Source organism: Meles meles, chromosome 2 (genome assembly GCF_922984935.1).
Source record: "Meles meles chromosome 2, mMelMel3.1 paternal haplotype, whole genome shotgun sequence".
NCBI lineage: Eukaryota > Metazoa > Chordata > Mammalia > Carnivora > Mustelidae > Meles > Meles meles.
In genome coordinates this window covers 176,732,149-176,749,442 of record NC_060067.1, presented here as the reverse complement: position 1 = coordinate 176,749,442, position 17,294 = coordinate 176,732,149, and the positions used below count along the sequence as shown (strand labels likewise).

Here is a 17,294-nt window from a genome sequence, read left to right as displayed (position 1 = left end):
ACTATAAGTCTGCACTTTCTCTTACATCTTTGTTAGAGACCCGAAGCACAGATCTGTCTGCTGCAGCACCTCCAGCTTCTATCCAGACGTCCTTATCACAACTCCTTCTCAAGAGTGTCTTTCTTATGGGAAACTTTATGATAAGACCATAAGAAAACCCACAGGGGGAGCAGTAGAGCATTTCCCATGTAATTAACAAGATGGCCTTGGTTTAATCTTGACGAATAGGTGGAATCTGCGGAAGCATGCCTGATTATAGCCAACCCTCTGTGCAGTGATTTGCAAGCTGAAGACACTTCAAACATTATGAGGTAAGAAGCTGGCACTTTGCTTTATATGCTTCAGTGCTGATTTTATTTCTACCTCTTTTAAAATAAAGCCTAGTGTAGTGGACTGAAGAGGAGATGGCATCATCTGTCACAGCACGAGGTTCATCGTATTCCAGGTTTCTTCTGCAATTTTTTTTTTTTTTTTTTGACTGTGAAGTTGTAGGAATAAGGAAGTAAAACATAGAGTATTTTGAGTATTTCTATGCTTCTTCTCATATTTCCTAAACTTTCATACAGATACTAACTCTCTAAATTAAAAAAGCAAGCATACAAATAACTGATAACTGTTCAGATAACACCATTCATTATAAATAACATATTTAACCCACCAAAAATAAAGATGCCATTTGTGATTGGTGAGCCCTGTTAGTAGACTTTACTTACTGGGGTTTTATGCCAGTAGTTCTGCTGAAATAATTATGTATCATTTGGTATAATGTGCTTGTGATTATTGGCCAGTTTATCTTCCAGATGACTAGAACTGGTGTTGATCACCTTCAACTATGAACTATCTATGAGCAGGAACTTGACTTGTAGTAATAGCTTCATTGTGAAGGTAATGGCATTATGCCTAACCCAGAAGAACTCCTGGTCCCCAGAGCATAATAAACACACATAGCTGAAGGTGATTGTACAAATAACAAGAAACAGTTGAGAACATATGCTATGCATAATACAGTACATATGAGATAGACCTTTGTTTCTTACTATGTATAATGAGAAAGTTGAATAAGGTAGTCTATGAGCTACTTCATGTTGTAGACAAAAATACAATATCTGTTTTTCCTGTAATTAATGTGTTTGAGTTTGAAGGCTAAAATACATGAAACTATTTCCTCCTCAAGAATAGAAGACCACAGTCTCCTAATACCAAGACTTGACCTTTTCATAGATTTCATTTACTAAATCACTAAAACAATAGCATTGTTTACCGTGTATACTTTTAAACAGAACATTTTTAGAAAACTACGTAACAGTGAATCTTATGTTTTATTATGCTTGTCCACACATCAATTTCATTCTGAATTTAATTATATTGCAAAGCCATTGGATACGGCACATCACTGATGAGTGTATTTGTTCTTTTTGTAGGGTTCTCTCTATCAAGAACTATTGCCCTAATACCAGAATTATCATACAGATACTTCAATCCCATAACAAGGTATGATAACATTCTATTATCCTCCTCTTTTAGACTATGGAGTTAAATGACTTATTTCATCTAAGTAATAGAACTTATTAATTTCTATAATTAATAGACCTATAGGTCTACATTCAAAAAGTTTTCTGCCAATTACAGGTGAAATTTGGAGTTTCATTAAGATTATAAATTACTGGGGCACCTGGGTGGCTCAGTGGTTTAAGCTGCTGCCTTCAGCTCGGGTCATGATCTCGGGGTCCTGGGATCGAGTCCCGCGTCGGGCTCTCTGCTTGGCGGGGAGCGTGCTTCCTCCTCTCTCTCTCTCTCTCTCTCTCTTTGCCTGCCTCTCTCCCTACTTGTGATCTCTATCTGTCAAATAAATAAATAAAATTAAAAAAAAAAAGATTATAAATTACTAAAGGGCACCTGGGAGGCTCAGTGGGTTGAGCATCCAACTCTTGGTTTCAGCTCAGGTCATGATCTCAGGGTCTTCGGATTGAGCCCCACATCAGGGTTCATGCACAGAAGGCAGTCTGCTTGAGAATTCTCTCCCTTGCCCCTTCACAATCCCCATTAATGTTCTCTCTCTCACTCAAATAAATAAATAATATCTTTTTAAAAAAGATTGTTAATCACTTAGAAATATAAATTTGTAAAGAAGCATAGTTTCATACTTTAATAGCTGCTACCTGAGAGTCGAACTTCCAATCCACCTGAATGTAGGTGCTGATATCCTTTCCTTTGGGACATTGACAGCTCTGGGCATACCCTCAATTACTGGCATCCCCTAAAAAAGAATTAGGAGGATTAGACAATCACAAAAGTTTGAGAGACAACCAGAAGCTTTGTCAGAATTGAACAATAAGGTTCAACTATGCAAGGCCATTTCTTCAAAACTGGTGAGATGGCTGTTTTACCTGATGCAGAATTTTAGGGAAAATGAAGAAAGAGAGGAATATTTCCAAATTAATGAATAAGATAAGACCTCAGAAAAAGATCTCAATGAAACAGAGATGAATGACTTACCTAAAAGAGAGTTCAAAACTGTCATAAAAATGCTCACTGAGTTAGGGTGAAGAACGGATGAAGAAAGTGATAACTTCAACAAAGAGATGGAATATATAAGAAAGTACAAAATAGAAGTCATAGAGCTGAGGAATTTAATAACTGAACCAAAAAATACAGTAGAGGGGTTCAACAGCAGACTAGATGCAGCAGAAGAATCAGCAAATTTGAAGACAGGGTAGTGGAACACACCTAATCAGAGTAGCAAAAAGAAAAAAAGTAAAATGAATAGAGACAGCTTAAGGGAATATATCAATTGCATTATAGGAGTCCTAGAAGGAGAAAACAGAACAGGGGCAGAAAATGTATGTGAAGAAATTGTGACTGAATACTACCCTAATCTGGGGAAGAAAACAGACCTCTACATCCAGGAAGCAGAGAGAATTCCAAATAAGATGAAATAAAGAGACCCACACCAAGAATCATAACTAAAGTATCAAAAGTTAAAGGCAAGGAGAGAATCTTAAAGTCAGCAAGAGAAAAACAACTTGTAATGTACAAGGGAACCACAATGGGGTGCCTGGGTGGCTTAGTTGGTTAAGCATCTGCCTTCGGCTCAGGTCATAATCCTGGGGTCCTGGAATGAGAGTCTTGGACTATCTGCGGGGAGCCTGCTTCTCCCTCTGCCTCTGGCTGCCACACCCCCTCCTTATGCTCTCTCTCTCTGTCAAATAAATAAAATCTTAAAAAAAAAAGTGAACCACTATAAGACTACCAGCAGATTTTTAAGTGAAAACTTCACAGACCAGAAGGAAGTGATCCAATCTATTCAAAGTACTGAAAGAAATAAAAAAGACTGTCAACCCTGAATATTCTAGCTGGCAGTGTTGTCATGCAGAATTAAAGAAGAGAGTTTTCCATACAAACAAAATCTAGAGGAGTTCATCATAACTAGGACTACTTTACAAGAAACATTAGAGAAATTTCTTAAAATTGAAAGGAAAGGGCATCGATTACTAACAGGAAAAGATACAGAAGTATACATCTCAATGACAAAGGCAAATGCATGGTAAAATTCAAAATAATCTCATGTTGTAAAGGTAGATTAATCATTCATGAAGTCTGAAAGTTAAAAGATGAAAGGAGTGAGAGTAGCTATAGCTGTGATTCTTAGTAAGGGCTATGCAAGGCCAAAAGCTATAACTCGTGATATCAAAAATAAAATGTGGGAGGGAGGTTAAAATGTACTTTTAGAATGTGGTCAAACTTAACTATATATTGTTATAAAATGACTTATATAAGCCTCACAGTAACCACAAAGGAAAAACCTATATAGTAGTAGATACACAACAAATGAAGAGAAAGGATGCTAAGATCTGCAGAAAATCACAAACTCACGAAAAGAGCAAGAGAAGAAGAAAGGAACAGAGGATTTACAAAATAGCCAGAAAAAAATTAACAAATGACAATAGGTACATACCTATCAATAATTAGCTTAAATATAGATGGATTAAATTCTCCATTTACATTTAAAGAAAAAGGGATATATATGTATATGCATATACATATATATACATATATTTGTAAATGAAATATATAGTATATTGGAATTTTGTTCAGCCATAAAAAAAGAAGGAAATTCTGCATTTGCTACAGTATGGATGGGACTTGAAGGAATTATACTAAGTGTAATAAGTCAGAGAAAAACAAATATCATATGATTTCCCTCATACATGGTACCTTAAAAATTAAAAAAAAAAAAAACCAAACAGGTAGAACAGATTGGTATTTGCCAAAGGTAGTGGGTGGTAGGGGGGTGAAATGGGTGAAAGGGACCAAAAAGAACAAACTTCTGTTTATGAAATAAATAAGTCATGGGAATATAATGTACAACATGATAATACTTTATAGTACATTTGAAAGTTGAGAAGAGAGTAGATTGAAAGTTCTCTTCACAAGTAATAAGTAATTGTAAACATTGGGGTGGTGGATGGTAACTAGACTTATTGTGGTAGTCGTTTCATAACATGTACTAACATTGAATCATTTGCTTGTACACCTGAAGCTAATACAGTGTAACATGTCAATTATATTTCAGTAAAAACAAGGACAAAAACAAACAAACACAGATTGTACCCTAAGGACAGTATCAGAGGTCTACATCATTTGACCCAATTTTGTACTCTCACTATTTTTGCTTTAAAAAGTGACTCACAGTTTTTAAAAGATGAATTTGTTCTTATCACTTCCACTGACATGGACACAATAAATGCTGTCAAGTAAATGCTTTCAAACAAATGCAAGAAAGATGTCCATTCAGAAAAAAACTTTCTTGAATTGTATTTCTTCTTAACGTCTGACCTACTTTCTACCATGAAACAGGTTTTTCTGCCAAAGATCCCCAGCTGGAGCTGGAGTATCGGAGACAACATCATCTGCTTTGCTGAGCTGAAGCTTGGCTTCATCGCCCAAGGCTGTCTGGTGCCAGGCATGTGCACCTTTCTAACATCTCTATTTGTTGAACAAAACAAAAAGGTAACCTTGTAAATTGTTGTTGGCTTTTTTCCCCATATCCTCACAAGTTAGGATCAGAAATAGAAAATTGAGGAAAGCAAGAAGGCCCTAAGAAATGAGATTTGATTTCCACTTGAACTATGAAGGATTGAGAGGTCTAGAGTGAAGTCCCAGGTACGGTGGTGACCTTGAAGAGATTATTGATCTTACTCTTGTCTAAGAATATTTATCTGCAAAATAGAAATCATAGCTTTGCTTTCTACCTGCAGTCCAGATGTTATGAACATAAAGGTACAAGTACTTGGAGTTATTGAAGACAGAAATATAAATAAAAATAAAGGTTATATAAGAGGATGATTCACAATATTCAAAAGGCAGAAATAGCCCAGATCTCTATCAGTTGTTGAATGGACAAACAAAATGTAACATAGGAATAAGGGGATATTATTCAGCCATAAAGAGAAATGAACTACTGGAACATGCTGCAACATGAATATATGCTGTAAAGCCTGATATAAAATCTCACATATTTCATTAATTCTGTTTATATCAAATAACCAAAATAAATAGAAGACAGAATACTCATGGTTGGATCCATGTTGCCAAGGGCAGACATTGGAGAGAGTGGTAAGAATTAAGAACAAGTTGTTAATGGATAGGGGTTTTACTTTGGTTTGACAGAAGTATTTTCAAACTAGATAGGGGAAGTGACTGTACAACATTCTAAATGTACTGATGCAACTGAATTGTTCATATTACTTTTTAAAATTTGAATTAGAAAATATTAAGAAAAAAATTAAAAATCCATAGAGGATTGTAAAAAAATAAAAAATAAAGGTTATATTATTAGTGGTAAAATCATATATTTAAATATAAATTAAATCCATGATAATAATAAATATATTCACGGAACAAATAACAAAATCTAATTTTCAGGTTATTTTGGGAACATTCTATGCAATAATAACAATAGTCACCACATATTGAGTACCTAGTATGTCACTCATTTTAAATACCTTCTGCTTCCCATTGATAATATTTCAAGGTAGAATCCCAGTAGTGGGTCAGTGAAGCTAACTAACTTGATTGTATAGTTAAGGAGTAAAAGAGGTAGAACTGTCTGACCTAATATCTTACCACTATGCTTGATATCTGTGATTGTTGAGTATCTACTCACAATCCCCCACATATCATGTCCTTTGATGCCTTTGAGACTAAGTAAGTGGTCAAGGGGATATTGGGATGACTGCTATAAGCACAAAGTACAGCCTTTGGAATGCCACCTGCATGAAATGTTCCAAGAAAAGTTCCAACCTCAGCTGGACCCAATTTCCCATTGTCCCGAGGCTCTCCAGAGAGCCTCTCCATTTATTAGGAGTCTACATATGCCTTTTCTTATACTCAATTTCCCTCTTGGCCTTTCTTTACACTTTATTTCCTTCATTAATAAATTAAAAAAATTTTTACATCTTTTTTGGTTTTGTCCCTGGTACTATCTAAAACAAAACGAAACAAACAAAAATATCCCAAACGAACAAACAAAACAAAATAAAAAACCATGAAAGATGCTCTGGTCAGCAAAATGCTAGCTGGAAAACATGTAATTCTTTTATGATTCCTTCTGTGAATTGGAGGAAATATCATATACAGATAGAGATGACATCAGACAGTTGGAATGAGCCTTGATGACACTGTAATGAACCTTCCTTACCCTCCTCTTCCTGCTTCCTGTGTATGTCCTTGAAAAGTGCTTGTGAGGAAATTGTCTCTGCCTGTGCTGTGTACTCAGAAAGTGCAAGATAACTGTTCTGCAAGATACATGTATTCATGTACAGTGACTTGCTTGGTCTCTCCATGGAGTCTCCAACCCAGATATTGGAATTTGTAAACTGCTGCCACTCTGAGGGTTTGAAATCATCCCTTTTCACCAAATCTCAAGGACAGGGATGTTTGAGAGGGTGCTTCCAAAACATGAATTGTGTGGGCAAATCCCCTGGAGGTCTTGTTAAAATGCAGATTCTAATTCCAAAAGTCTGAGTAGGGCTTCATTTCTGAAAAAAGCTCCCAGGAGTGTGTAGGCTCCTGGTCTATGGACTCTTTAAAGACTGGAAAACATTAACAAAAGTGAATGACAGTAGTATCATAGTATACACAGTCTACATAGTAACAAGATAACATCTCCATGGCTGGAGAAAGGAAATGGAATGAGAGCTCTTTATGAAGACTTCATGTCTTTCATGGAAGTAGAGGAGGAGGATATTAAAAACCAACCCTATATTATATTGTTCTTTCTGTGTGATCTAAAGTTGTAACCATCTCACTGAAGATGATCTTCTGTTAATATTCTTAGGAATTGAGAGAAATGTGTGGTTATGATATTTTGCGGGGGGGTGGGGGAGTGAAGTCTAAAACCTACTTTCAGATATCCTAAACCAGGCAGGGTCAAGGTGAGATTTTTTTAATGCTATACTCATAGCTCTGGTGTTTTAGATTCTATAATAAACTATTAACTTAGATTTAACAACTAGGACTCCAGTGTCTTATGATCGATTTTTCTTGGATTAGACACTTTCTCTGTCCGCTTCTGGATCAATAAAATGAGAGTTACTCATCTCATAACCTGATTTTTCTGAGTATGACATTAGTATCTGTAAAATTTTCAAGTACTCAGATTCCAAGACCTTGGATCAATGATATGTATTTTAACTATATTAATTACATGGTGAGAAATTATAGTCCAAAGAGCACTTCCAGTTTCTTCAAGGCAGAGACAGCATTGCGTTAGGCTTAAACTTGGACTAAATCTACTCCAGTTGACATACTTGAGCACCCTGATTCTACTATGTAAATCGAAACTCTATCTTATCCTCCTTTTTCCCTTTCTGATCTTAAAAAAAAATGATCACAGGAAGCCTTCTCCATCTGTATCATTCTTTTACCCTCTGTCAAAAACTGAAACATTTACATTAGAAACAGTAAGCCCCTTTTTTTTTTTTTTTAGTTATGGAGATTTAAGTAGTATTTAAATTAAATATTAAGTATTTAATAGTATTTAATTTAATTAATTTAATTTAATTTAATTTAAAAGTATTAAATAGTATTAAATAATAGTGAAGTGAGTACTCTTCAATGAAAAATTTAAGAGAGTGGGAGAAGGCAGGAGATTTGGCTGAATCTTGGAATGGGGATTGCAGAGCGAGTGCCTGGATTGCTTGATATGAGTAGTCCTTTTTTGTAAGGCAGAATATTGTGTGTGTGTGTGTGTGTGTGTGTGTGTGTGTGTGTGTGTGTGTTGTGTTTTCTAAACCACAGGCTGGTCATCTGAATATTTCTGAACTAGCCTTAACCCTCCACAGCCACAGTGTTTTAGAACTTATAGGAATTCCAGACATTCATCTAGGTTTCTGGGCTTTAAGAGGAGCCTGTCCTGCCATGTCGGAGCAGTGTGGTTCGGGTTCTCATGGCAACAGATGGGGAGGATGATGAGAGTGTATGGAGAGCATAACAAAATTCTGAGTTCTTATACAAATATCAGAGATGAGTGACCCAACAGCCCAACACACTGCCCGCACAGGCTGTATTTAGCCTTTGTGAGAGATATCCTTCTCTCTCCCCTTCTTCCTTTTCTCTGGAAACCTGCTGCTGTCCCTGATTTTTATCTCATGTCCATTGATCAGGATGGCTCCTTAAGTTCATTTGAAGCTATGAAAAGTTCTGATACTGGGCAGAAGCCTTGAATGTTTTTTCTTTGTGGTGTATGGCTAGTCAATGGAAAACTTAATATCTTAAAAAAAATCTTGAGCAGCTATATCTATGGAGAGACAACTTAGATTCCATATTACCCTTATCCTCTTATTGTTACTGACTCAAAAACCAGTCTGCCTTGCTGAAATTATTGTGAGAATTCCAGTTTCCACAAGGTGTCATGAATGCCATCTGGGAAGAAACCAAGTCATGATGCTTTCATTTTCTTCTGAACGCTCTAGCGTAAATAGTTGAGGTATATGGTAGAGTTTTCTTCTTCCTTTGCCATCTCTTCAGTTAACCACTAGGACAAATCTCCTTTCTATAACTTAAGTGCAATGGGTGCTGGTTTGCTGCTTAGGACATACAACTTGAATTATAACATTCCATATTCCATGTCCGAGTGCTACATGTGGCATGATTGTGTATTCCAGGTTTTTCCTAAACAGCCCTGGCAAAAATATTTCTTTAATGGCCTGAAGAACAAAATCCTGACTCAACGTCTCTCTGATGACTTTGCTGGAATGAGTTTTCCTGACGTTTCCCGGTAAGTTAAAAGAAATGCTTTCCTCGTTCTTCATGCAAAGACATTCTTTCAATAATGTTCACTGGGGGACCACTATAGGCCAGGCTCCATGATAAATACTGAAGGTGTAAGAATGAACAAGTCTTCATCTGTGCAATTGAGAAACTTGCATTCTGTGTGGGACATAGTTGCCATGTTGGCTATGATATACTTAAGAATAGAGTCACTTACATTCAGGAGTCTCTTCCTCTGCTGAGGTACTCGTGTTTTCCCAGCACAGAGCACAGAGTGTTGGTCATATTCTTGTGAATTAGCACCCTGCTATCCTCTTTCCTCACAATTACTTGTCTTCCTTCCTAGGCTCTGCTTTGTGAAGCTGGGACTCATGCTGATAGCCATCGAACACAAATCCATGTTTCATGGTTACTGGTACCAATGAGACTTTGAATCTCTTCAGTTTTGTAAAAGGAGAATTTTTATGATTAAGACCTCTCCAAAAATACAGACATAACTAAGATTTTGCCATTTGTTGAGAGCCAGCCTGTTGGGCACCCAGTTTGCTGTGGTGCACTTTCTACTGTCTTTAATGATTGGGGTTAGAATCTAATGATTGGAGTTAGAATGGTTACCCTTGTGGGTGGACAGGTGCTTTGCCTTTGTTCCCATGACCCTCCCCAAATTCTCTGTCATGAGCAGGGGAGAGAAGAAATGTTCTCCTTCTCAGATCTGTTCTTTTTAATTTATTACTAGATCTTATAAGTCTTGACCATGAAAGAGATAGAATTATGACAATAAATGCTCCCATAAACTGTAGCTTTAGAAACTAAGCTACAAAAAAACTAAGCTACAAAAGTAGTTTGCCAGCTACTAAGCTGGCAAAATGGAAATTCGACCTACCGGACAAAGTCTGCTTTTGGTAGAATAGATAAAAGAGAGAACCGGGGCCCCTGGGTGGCTCAGTGGGTTAAATCCTCTGCCTTCGGTTCAGGTCATGATCCCAGGGTCCTGGGATCGAGCCCCGCATCGGGCTCTCTGCTCAGCGGGGAGCCTGCTTCCCTTCCTCTCTCTCTGCCTGCCTATCTGCCTACTTGAGATCTCTGTCTGTCAAATAAATAAGTAAAATTAAAAAAAAAGAGAGAGAACCAACATTATTAGACCATTGGAATTTCTTGAGAACCCATAATGAATAATATGAGAAGTAAAATAATTTATCATGTAATAAAAAAGAAAATCTAGTAAAACAGCAAATCAACTACTATGATATATATAGAGAGAATAAAAAATGCTGAAAAATGAGAAAAACTGAGGTTTTGAATAGGATGGGGAACAAGAAAGACTATTGTATTGGCTCTTGTATTTTTTTAGTGGAAAACTAAGTTGAATTAAATTGGAATCAACAGACCAAATTCTGATCCTGATTATGACTTGCTAGCTCTGTGGTGTTGGAGAAACATCCACTCTCTGTGAATTGAGGAGGTCATGTTAATACCTGAGACCCTTTCTAGCTCTAAAACTGACATTATCAGGAGCCTTAGAATTATAGGGAAATAGTCAAAATTCAACAAGTTTGAATGATATCAGACAGACTACAAAAGAATAATTTTATATGAAATGTTGGAGAGAAGAAAAATCTAAGTAGAGATATTGCAAAATGCATTGGGGCAAAAGAAGTCAGCAGGGTACTATACAAAGGAATTCACTAAGGAGAGAATAACAAATAGTATCATCTACCTGGCTTAATTCTATTTAACAATCCTGCCGTGCTCAAGAAAATCTCAGAATCTAACTCTGTGCACAAATGACCTTTCTGCCAGAAATAGGTTACAGCAAAAAGGATGGAGTCTTAGAACCATAAACCAGGCAGTTTGAGTTTTAGACTCGTCTAGAACTTGGCCTTCAGCAACATGGGCTGTGCATTGGAACTATTTGCAAAGCTTTAAAGGCATATAGATTCCAAAAGCCCACTCTGATCTTTACAAAAATCAAAATCTCTAAGGGTGGGACCAGAGAATTTTTGAAGACCCCATGATATAGTCAGTTTTTTTTGCTGGTATTTGTAAACTACTGGACCAAATGTTCTTGAGGTCCCTTCCAACTTTAGCATCCTAGATTTCTTTAAACTTTATTAGGATAACTATGGGACATCAAGAACAGAAACACAAACATTTATTAGGCAGCTAATTTCCACATATATTCAAGATGCCTTGGTGTTGTTTATTACCTAGCACATATGTACCCCTAATGAAAGAGGAACCTGCTCTAACTTACATTTAATTTTGGTTTCTCACCAAGGAGTCAGGTGAATCAAAGAGATTAAATCCTGATTTGGTTAATAGCAGTCTTTTACATGATTGCCAGTTCATGACCAGCAGTGCTACATAAACTTTATTAGACCATTGCTTACATAAACTCTTGAATCTCTACAACAGTGGGTATACTTCTTAGTCCCATTTTATAGAGAAGGAAGATGAGGCCCAGAAAAGTTAAATACTTTTCCCAAACTCACATCAGTCCCAAGTGGCAGAGCCAGCATCTGAACTCAGCACGGGAGGTGGTGATTCTCATCACTATGCTGTACTAAATCCACTGCAGCCATAAGTGGGAGGAAAATAGCGCATCTCAATGGCTGAAGTTTAGACTAGTATACAGAAAAACTGGAGGGAAAACCCATCTTTTCTCACCTTTTATTTTCTCTTCTAATTGATACACTTGAATAGACTTTAAAACTTGGGAAAACCCAGGTCACCTGGGTGCCTTAGTTAAGCATCCGACTCTTGATGTCAGCTCAGGTCATGATCTCATGGATCAGGCTCCAAGCTAGGAGTGGAGCCTGCTTACGATTCTCTCTCTCCCTCTCCCTCTGCCCCTCCCCTGCTTGTGTGCCTGTGTGCTCTCTCTCTCTCTCTCTCTCTCTCTCAAATAAATAAGTAAATAAATCTTAAAAAAGTAAAAAGTTCAAAAATCCCTTGATAATCATATGGATTTGTCTTAGGGAATAATTTATCATCTGCTAAGCGATAAAGCTAGATCTGACCCCAGTCAGATAATGTTCTAGGTTTGTTCCAGTAGCAAACATTCTCTAGAGAGCAAGTGACCATGATTCATGAAGGGGATTTCAAGCCAGTTTGGAAAAATGTGCAAAGGGAGTTCACCTCTCCTTTCAAATGCAACTGTAGCTATTATTGTGACAGTATCTTCATTACTAAATATTTATTTTTTTTAAAGATTTTATTTTTTATTTGACACAGAGAGAGAGAGATCACAAGTAGACAGAGTGGCAGGCAGAGAGAGAGAGACAGAGAGAGAGGAGGAAGCAGGCCCCCCACGAAGCAGAGAGCTGAATGCAGGACTCGATCCCAGGACCCTGGGATCATGACGTGAGCTGAAGGCAGAGGCTTAACCCACTGAGCCACCGAGGCACCCGCATTACTAAATATTTAATATGAGTTCAGAGGGCACTACTTAAAAAGAGCTATGAAGATACAACTCAGTTTATGCTTGCTAGCTAGTGAACATCAGCCAATGATGGTGGCACAAATCCATGTTCTTTTCCTTTCAAAGTTAAAAGCGTTTATTCTACTCATTAATATCAGTCACTAAACATTTGGAAAATGCCATCCAGTGTCTCAGATAATAAACTACCTCAATATAGCATCAACACAGCTACCCAGCATCTTTTGATTCTTGGCATAGTGTGGAAGAGCTTTTGTGGCACAACCCCTTTTATTTTTGTAAAGCTCTTACACTCAGAAGTTACTTTGGAGTACCCTAACAACAGAATAAGCTTTGCCAAAATTAATATTTGACTTCTTTCCAGTGTTAATATAAAAGGAGTGTTTTAAGGGAGTAAAGGAGTACTTTTGCCATGTGCAAATGAAGTGATGGTACTTTCAAGGTTATAAGACCTCATTCTGTTGAAGGTCTGAATTAAAGGAAATAAAAATGGGATAGCCTGACAAACATAGGGAGAAATGTGGGCAATTCAAATAGTCGTGATGTAGTACTGCATCAAGGAGTCTAATGGGTGAAATTTGTAAGATGTCATTTTCAAACACACAAACCATAAGGAAAGAGAAAATCAAAGTTTTCATGTTGCAATAGAAACAATTCATGTGGTTCCTGCTCTCAAAACTCTGGCAATCAAGTAGAAAAAAAAAAAATGAAGTCTAAAGAAATATGCAAGTTCAAAAATTGCATAAGCAAATAAAATGATATTTTGAATCCAGCTGGTTAACTAGGCATAATTTAATTGTATAGGACAAGTAGGCTATAGATAAAGATAGATATAGATATAGATAAAGATATAGATAAAGGTAAACACCACTACTATGACTATAAGACTTGAAACTATGGCTGTGGCATTGGGTAGGCTAAATTAGCAAGGCTTCATGCATCTGAGTTGGTTTATCCATTTTAGGTTTAGGATGCAGTCCAGGGAGGAGTTCACCCTTAGCTCAGCTGTGTGCAACTCAGTAATCATTTTTTGACCTGAGTCCCTTCTGGATATTTAGCAGCAATCAAAGATATATAATGAAATGCAGTTTTTCTACCCTATTTGGCAGTAGAAGGGGATGGAGTCTTATTAACTCTACAGTTCAGAAAATCCATTGGTAATGACAGAATGAAACACCAAATATTTCCATAGAAATTAAAGGGGAAAATTACTGTATTTTTATTTTCTGTTTCCAGTAGTCTGCTGTTAAATCCACCTGTACAGGTTAAGCTGCGTAAGAACACACTAGGGTTCTTTATTGCTGAATCTTCAAAGGAAGTCTTAAGGTAATTTTTTTATTACTTTATAGGGAGAAAGTCCTAAAGCAAATGCAACTCAGTGGCAAACTGATTCAGCACCATGCTTAGTGTTAAGCCTCACATAAGTCATTCTTGATTTGCTTTCATTGTCTAGAGCCTTCTTTTACTGTGCCAGCTGTCACAATGATATCTTTACTCCTGAGCTAATTGGAAAATGTAGCTGCAAAGCCAAGGTCCATCGACACATCCCAGGTAATTACACTTCATATCTGGTTGCCCTCAGCCCAACTTCCAGGGGCATGACCAAAGAAAGAGGAGTTCCGTCTCTTAAGATTATACCTATTTGAACTTGGCCCAGAAGTGGCAGATATTTCCCCAAACTGGGCATACAAGACCTGAGAATCAGTTTTTTAGAGCTGGAAGAAATCTTGCTATGTATCTAGTTAGATGTCTTCACAGGCCAAGCAAATGAGTACCAGAAGAGATTCAGTAATGTTCAAAGTCAAGAGCCAATTGGAGGCACCCCCAACTCAATGCCAGGCCTGCTGACTTTCAGCCTGTTGCTTTTCACTCCATCACAATGGTTTTTCCTCTTTAGTCTGAAAGTTCAGCCTATATCTGACTGCTTGGTTGACTACAAGGCTACCTCATGACCACTCTTTTAAAAAATTATTTTATCAAGCTATGTTTATTTGACAACATTGTGTAAATTTAAGGTGTGCTATGTATTGATTTGATATATTTATACTGCAGTGTGATTGCCACTGTAGTGTTAGCTAACACGTCTATTTTGTCACATAATGATCATTTTTCCTAGCATTGGGAACAGTGCCATTCCTTGAGTACCCTGTCTCCTGAATGGACTGTAGGGGATTTAAAGTTTACTCATTCTGACACAGTGATGAGGAAATGTAATTTTTTCTCTCAGCTCTAATTGAACTCAATAGCTTACCAACAACTTTACCCTATAGCAGCAAAAGAGAGATTGTCTTATACATTCATGATAACTTCTTCCCTTGTAGTTTAAAACTTAGTCGCTTCTAAGTACTTTAAGATTCCGTGGGTAAAATCCCAGTGTTTCAGCATTTAAACTTATTTGAAAATTTGAATTTCCTATCAGGACTATTCTTATCTTTAAGGTTTTCATCCTTTCCTTCTCCCCAGCATTCTATTTAAATGCAGGAGTAAATTTGCTCAACATCATGGTTGTTGGGGGTTAGGTAGAGGGGCAGAGGGAGAGAATCTTAAGCAGGCTCCACACCCAGTGCAGAGCCCCACTCAGAGTTTAATGTCCTGACCGTGAGATCATGGCCTGAGCCTAAATCAAGAGTTGGACACTTAATTGACTAAACCACCCAGGCACCCCCATGGTTGTTCTTATAGTGGACAGCAAGATACCCTTTCATACAAGTCCTTCCTGGTTCCTGAGGTACCTCATTCCCTTGGTAACTGTCAGCCTCTGTGACCTCTCCATCAGTAACCAGTATTAGTTCTCCCTGGCTTTGGGTCACCTTCTGTCATTTATTACTGTAATCCATCATCCCTGCCATAGCCTCTGGTCTTGAGGTCTGCAAAGACCCTTTTCCTGTAAACCTGATCTATTCATTCTGTATGTTATTTTGGCCCATCAGCTGTTTGAGACTTTCTAGTCTCCTGGTGAATATAGATGCATACCAGAAGGTGGGAGCCCTCTCCGGCCTTCTCTGCTTAAGCCCACTTGCTGCCTTGTCTCCTCCTCTGTAATCATCTTGCATTGATACCTAATACTCTTCTGAGCCCCCTCCACCAATGAAAATCCATATGACAGAGGAAACATGTCCCTCATTTTTCCCCCTTACACACCTCTGAGGCTATCACATTTTCTTTGTCCAGCAACCTGAAACACAACTTGTCCTCAGCAACCTGAAACACAAGTTGTGTGTGTTGGGTATGGGAGGGGGCTGGGTCCTTTCTGAGGGATCCCAGCTCTAACATTTTTATATCACAATAGCTTTATTAAAATATAATTTAAATACCATGAAATAAATACTTTTAAAGCATACAATTTAGTGGGTTTTAGTGTGCAGACAGATTTGTGAAACCAGCACTCCAATTTTAGAATATTTTCCATAACTCAGAGAGGAACTCCATACCCAGTAGTGGTTACTCCCCATTTTTTTCTGCCCACACCCCTGGCAACCACTAGTCTATTTTTGTGTCTATATATTTATCTGTTTTCGTCATTTCATGAAATGGGAATCAGACAGCATGAGGTCTCTTTTGTCTGGCACCCTTCACTTAGCCATGTTGTAGCATGTATCAATACCTCATTTCTTTTTATGGCTAAATGATATTATGTTGTATGGATATATTTCATCTTGTTTATTCATTCATCTGTTGATGGACATTTAAGTTGTTTGCACCTTTTGGATATTGTGGATAATGTTGCTATGAATATTGGTGCTCAGATATCTGTTTGAGTTCCTGCTTGGGATTTTTCATGTATATATCCAGCAGTAGAATTGCTAAATCAGATATTAATTCTATGTTTAATTCTTTGAGGAACTGCTATACTGTTTTCCACAGCAGCTACCTCGTTTCACATTTCTACCAGCAATACGTAGGAGTTCCAATTTCTCCACATCCTTTTTAAAAAAATAATTTCCTGGGGCACCTGGGTGGCTCAGTGGGTTAAAGCCTCTGCCTTCGGCTCAGGTCATGATCCCAGGGTTCTGGGATCGAGCCCCGCATCGGGCTCTCTGCTCTGCGGACAGCCTGCTTCCTCCTCTCTCTCTCTGCCTGCCTCTCTGCCTACTTGTGATCTCTGTCTGTCAAATAAATAAATAAAATCTTTAAAAAAAAATAATTTCCTTTTTTTTTTTAATAATAGCCATCCTAATGAGTGTAAATTGGTGTCTTATTGTGGTTTTAACTTGAATTACCCTAATGGCTAATGAAGTTGAGCATATTTTGTGAGGATATTATGGGCCATTTGTATGTGGTTGGAATGTATATTTGGATCTTTACCCATTTTTTAAATCGGGTTGTTGTCTATTATTGGGTTGTATATGATCTTCATATATTCTAAATATATGTCCCTTATCAGATGTATGGTCTACCAATATCTTCTCCCATTTTGTGGTTTGTCCTTTTTTCTTCGTATAATTTTTCTTCATCAAAGTTTATTTCCTCATCAAAATTTAAATTTTGATGAAGTCCAGTGATGTATTTCATTATTTGTTGCTTCTATTTTTATGGAATAGCTAACCTGAGGTCATAAAGATTTACTCCAATATATTCTTCT

At 37.3% G+C, this 17,294-nt stretch overlaps 1 protein-coding gene across 1 annotated transcript in view; it reads left to right on the top strand.

Annotated features, from left to right (window-relative positions):
* Positions 1-17,294, top strand: part of KCNU1 (potassium calcium-activated channel subfamily U member 1) — a 158,461-nt gene that overhangs the window by 42,502 nt on the left and 98,665 nt on the right. Inside the window, exons 12-18 of the mRNA XM_045997611.1 lie at positions 229-311; positions 1,422-1,491; positions 4,858-5,010; positions 9,168-9,280; positions 9,620-9,688; positions 13,949-14,038; positions 14,166-14,263. Coding sequence (XP_045853567.1) covers positions 229-311; positions 1,422-1,491; positions 4,858-5,010; positions 9,168-9,280; positions 9,620-9,688; positions 13,949-14,038; positions 14,166-14,263 — 676 coding nt within the window. The remainder of the gene's footprint in view (positions 1-228; positions 312-1,421; positions 1,492-4,857; positions 5,011-9,167; positions 9,281-9,619; positions 9,689-13,948; positions 14,039-14,165; positions 14,264-17,294) is intronic.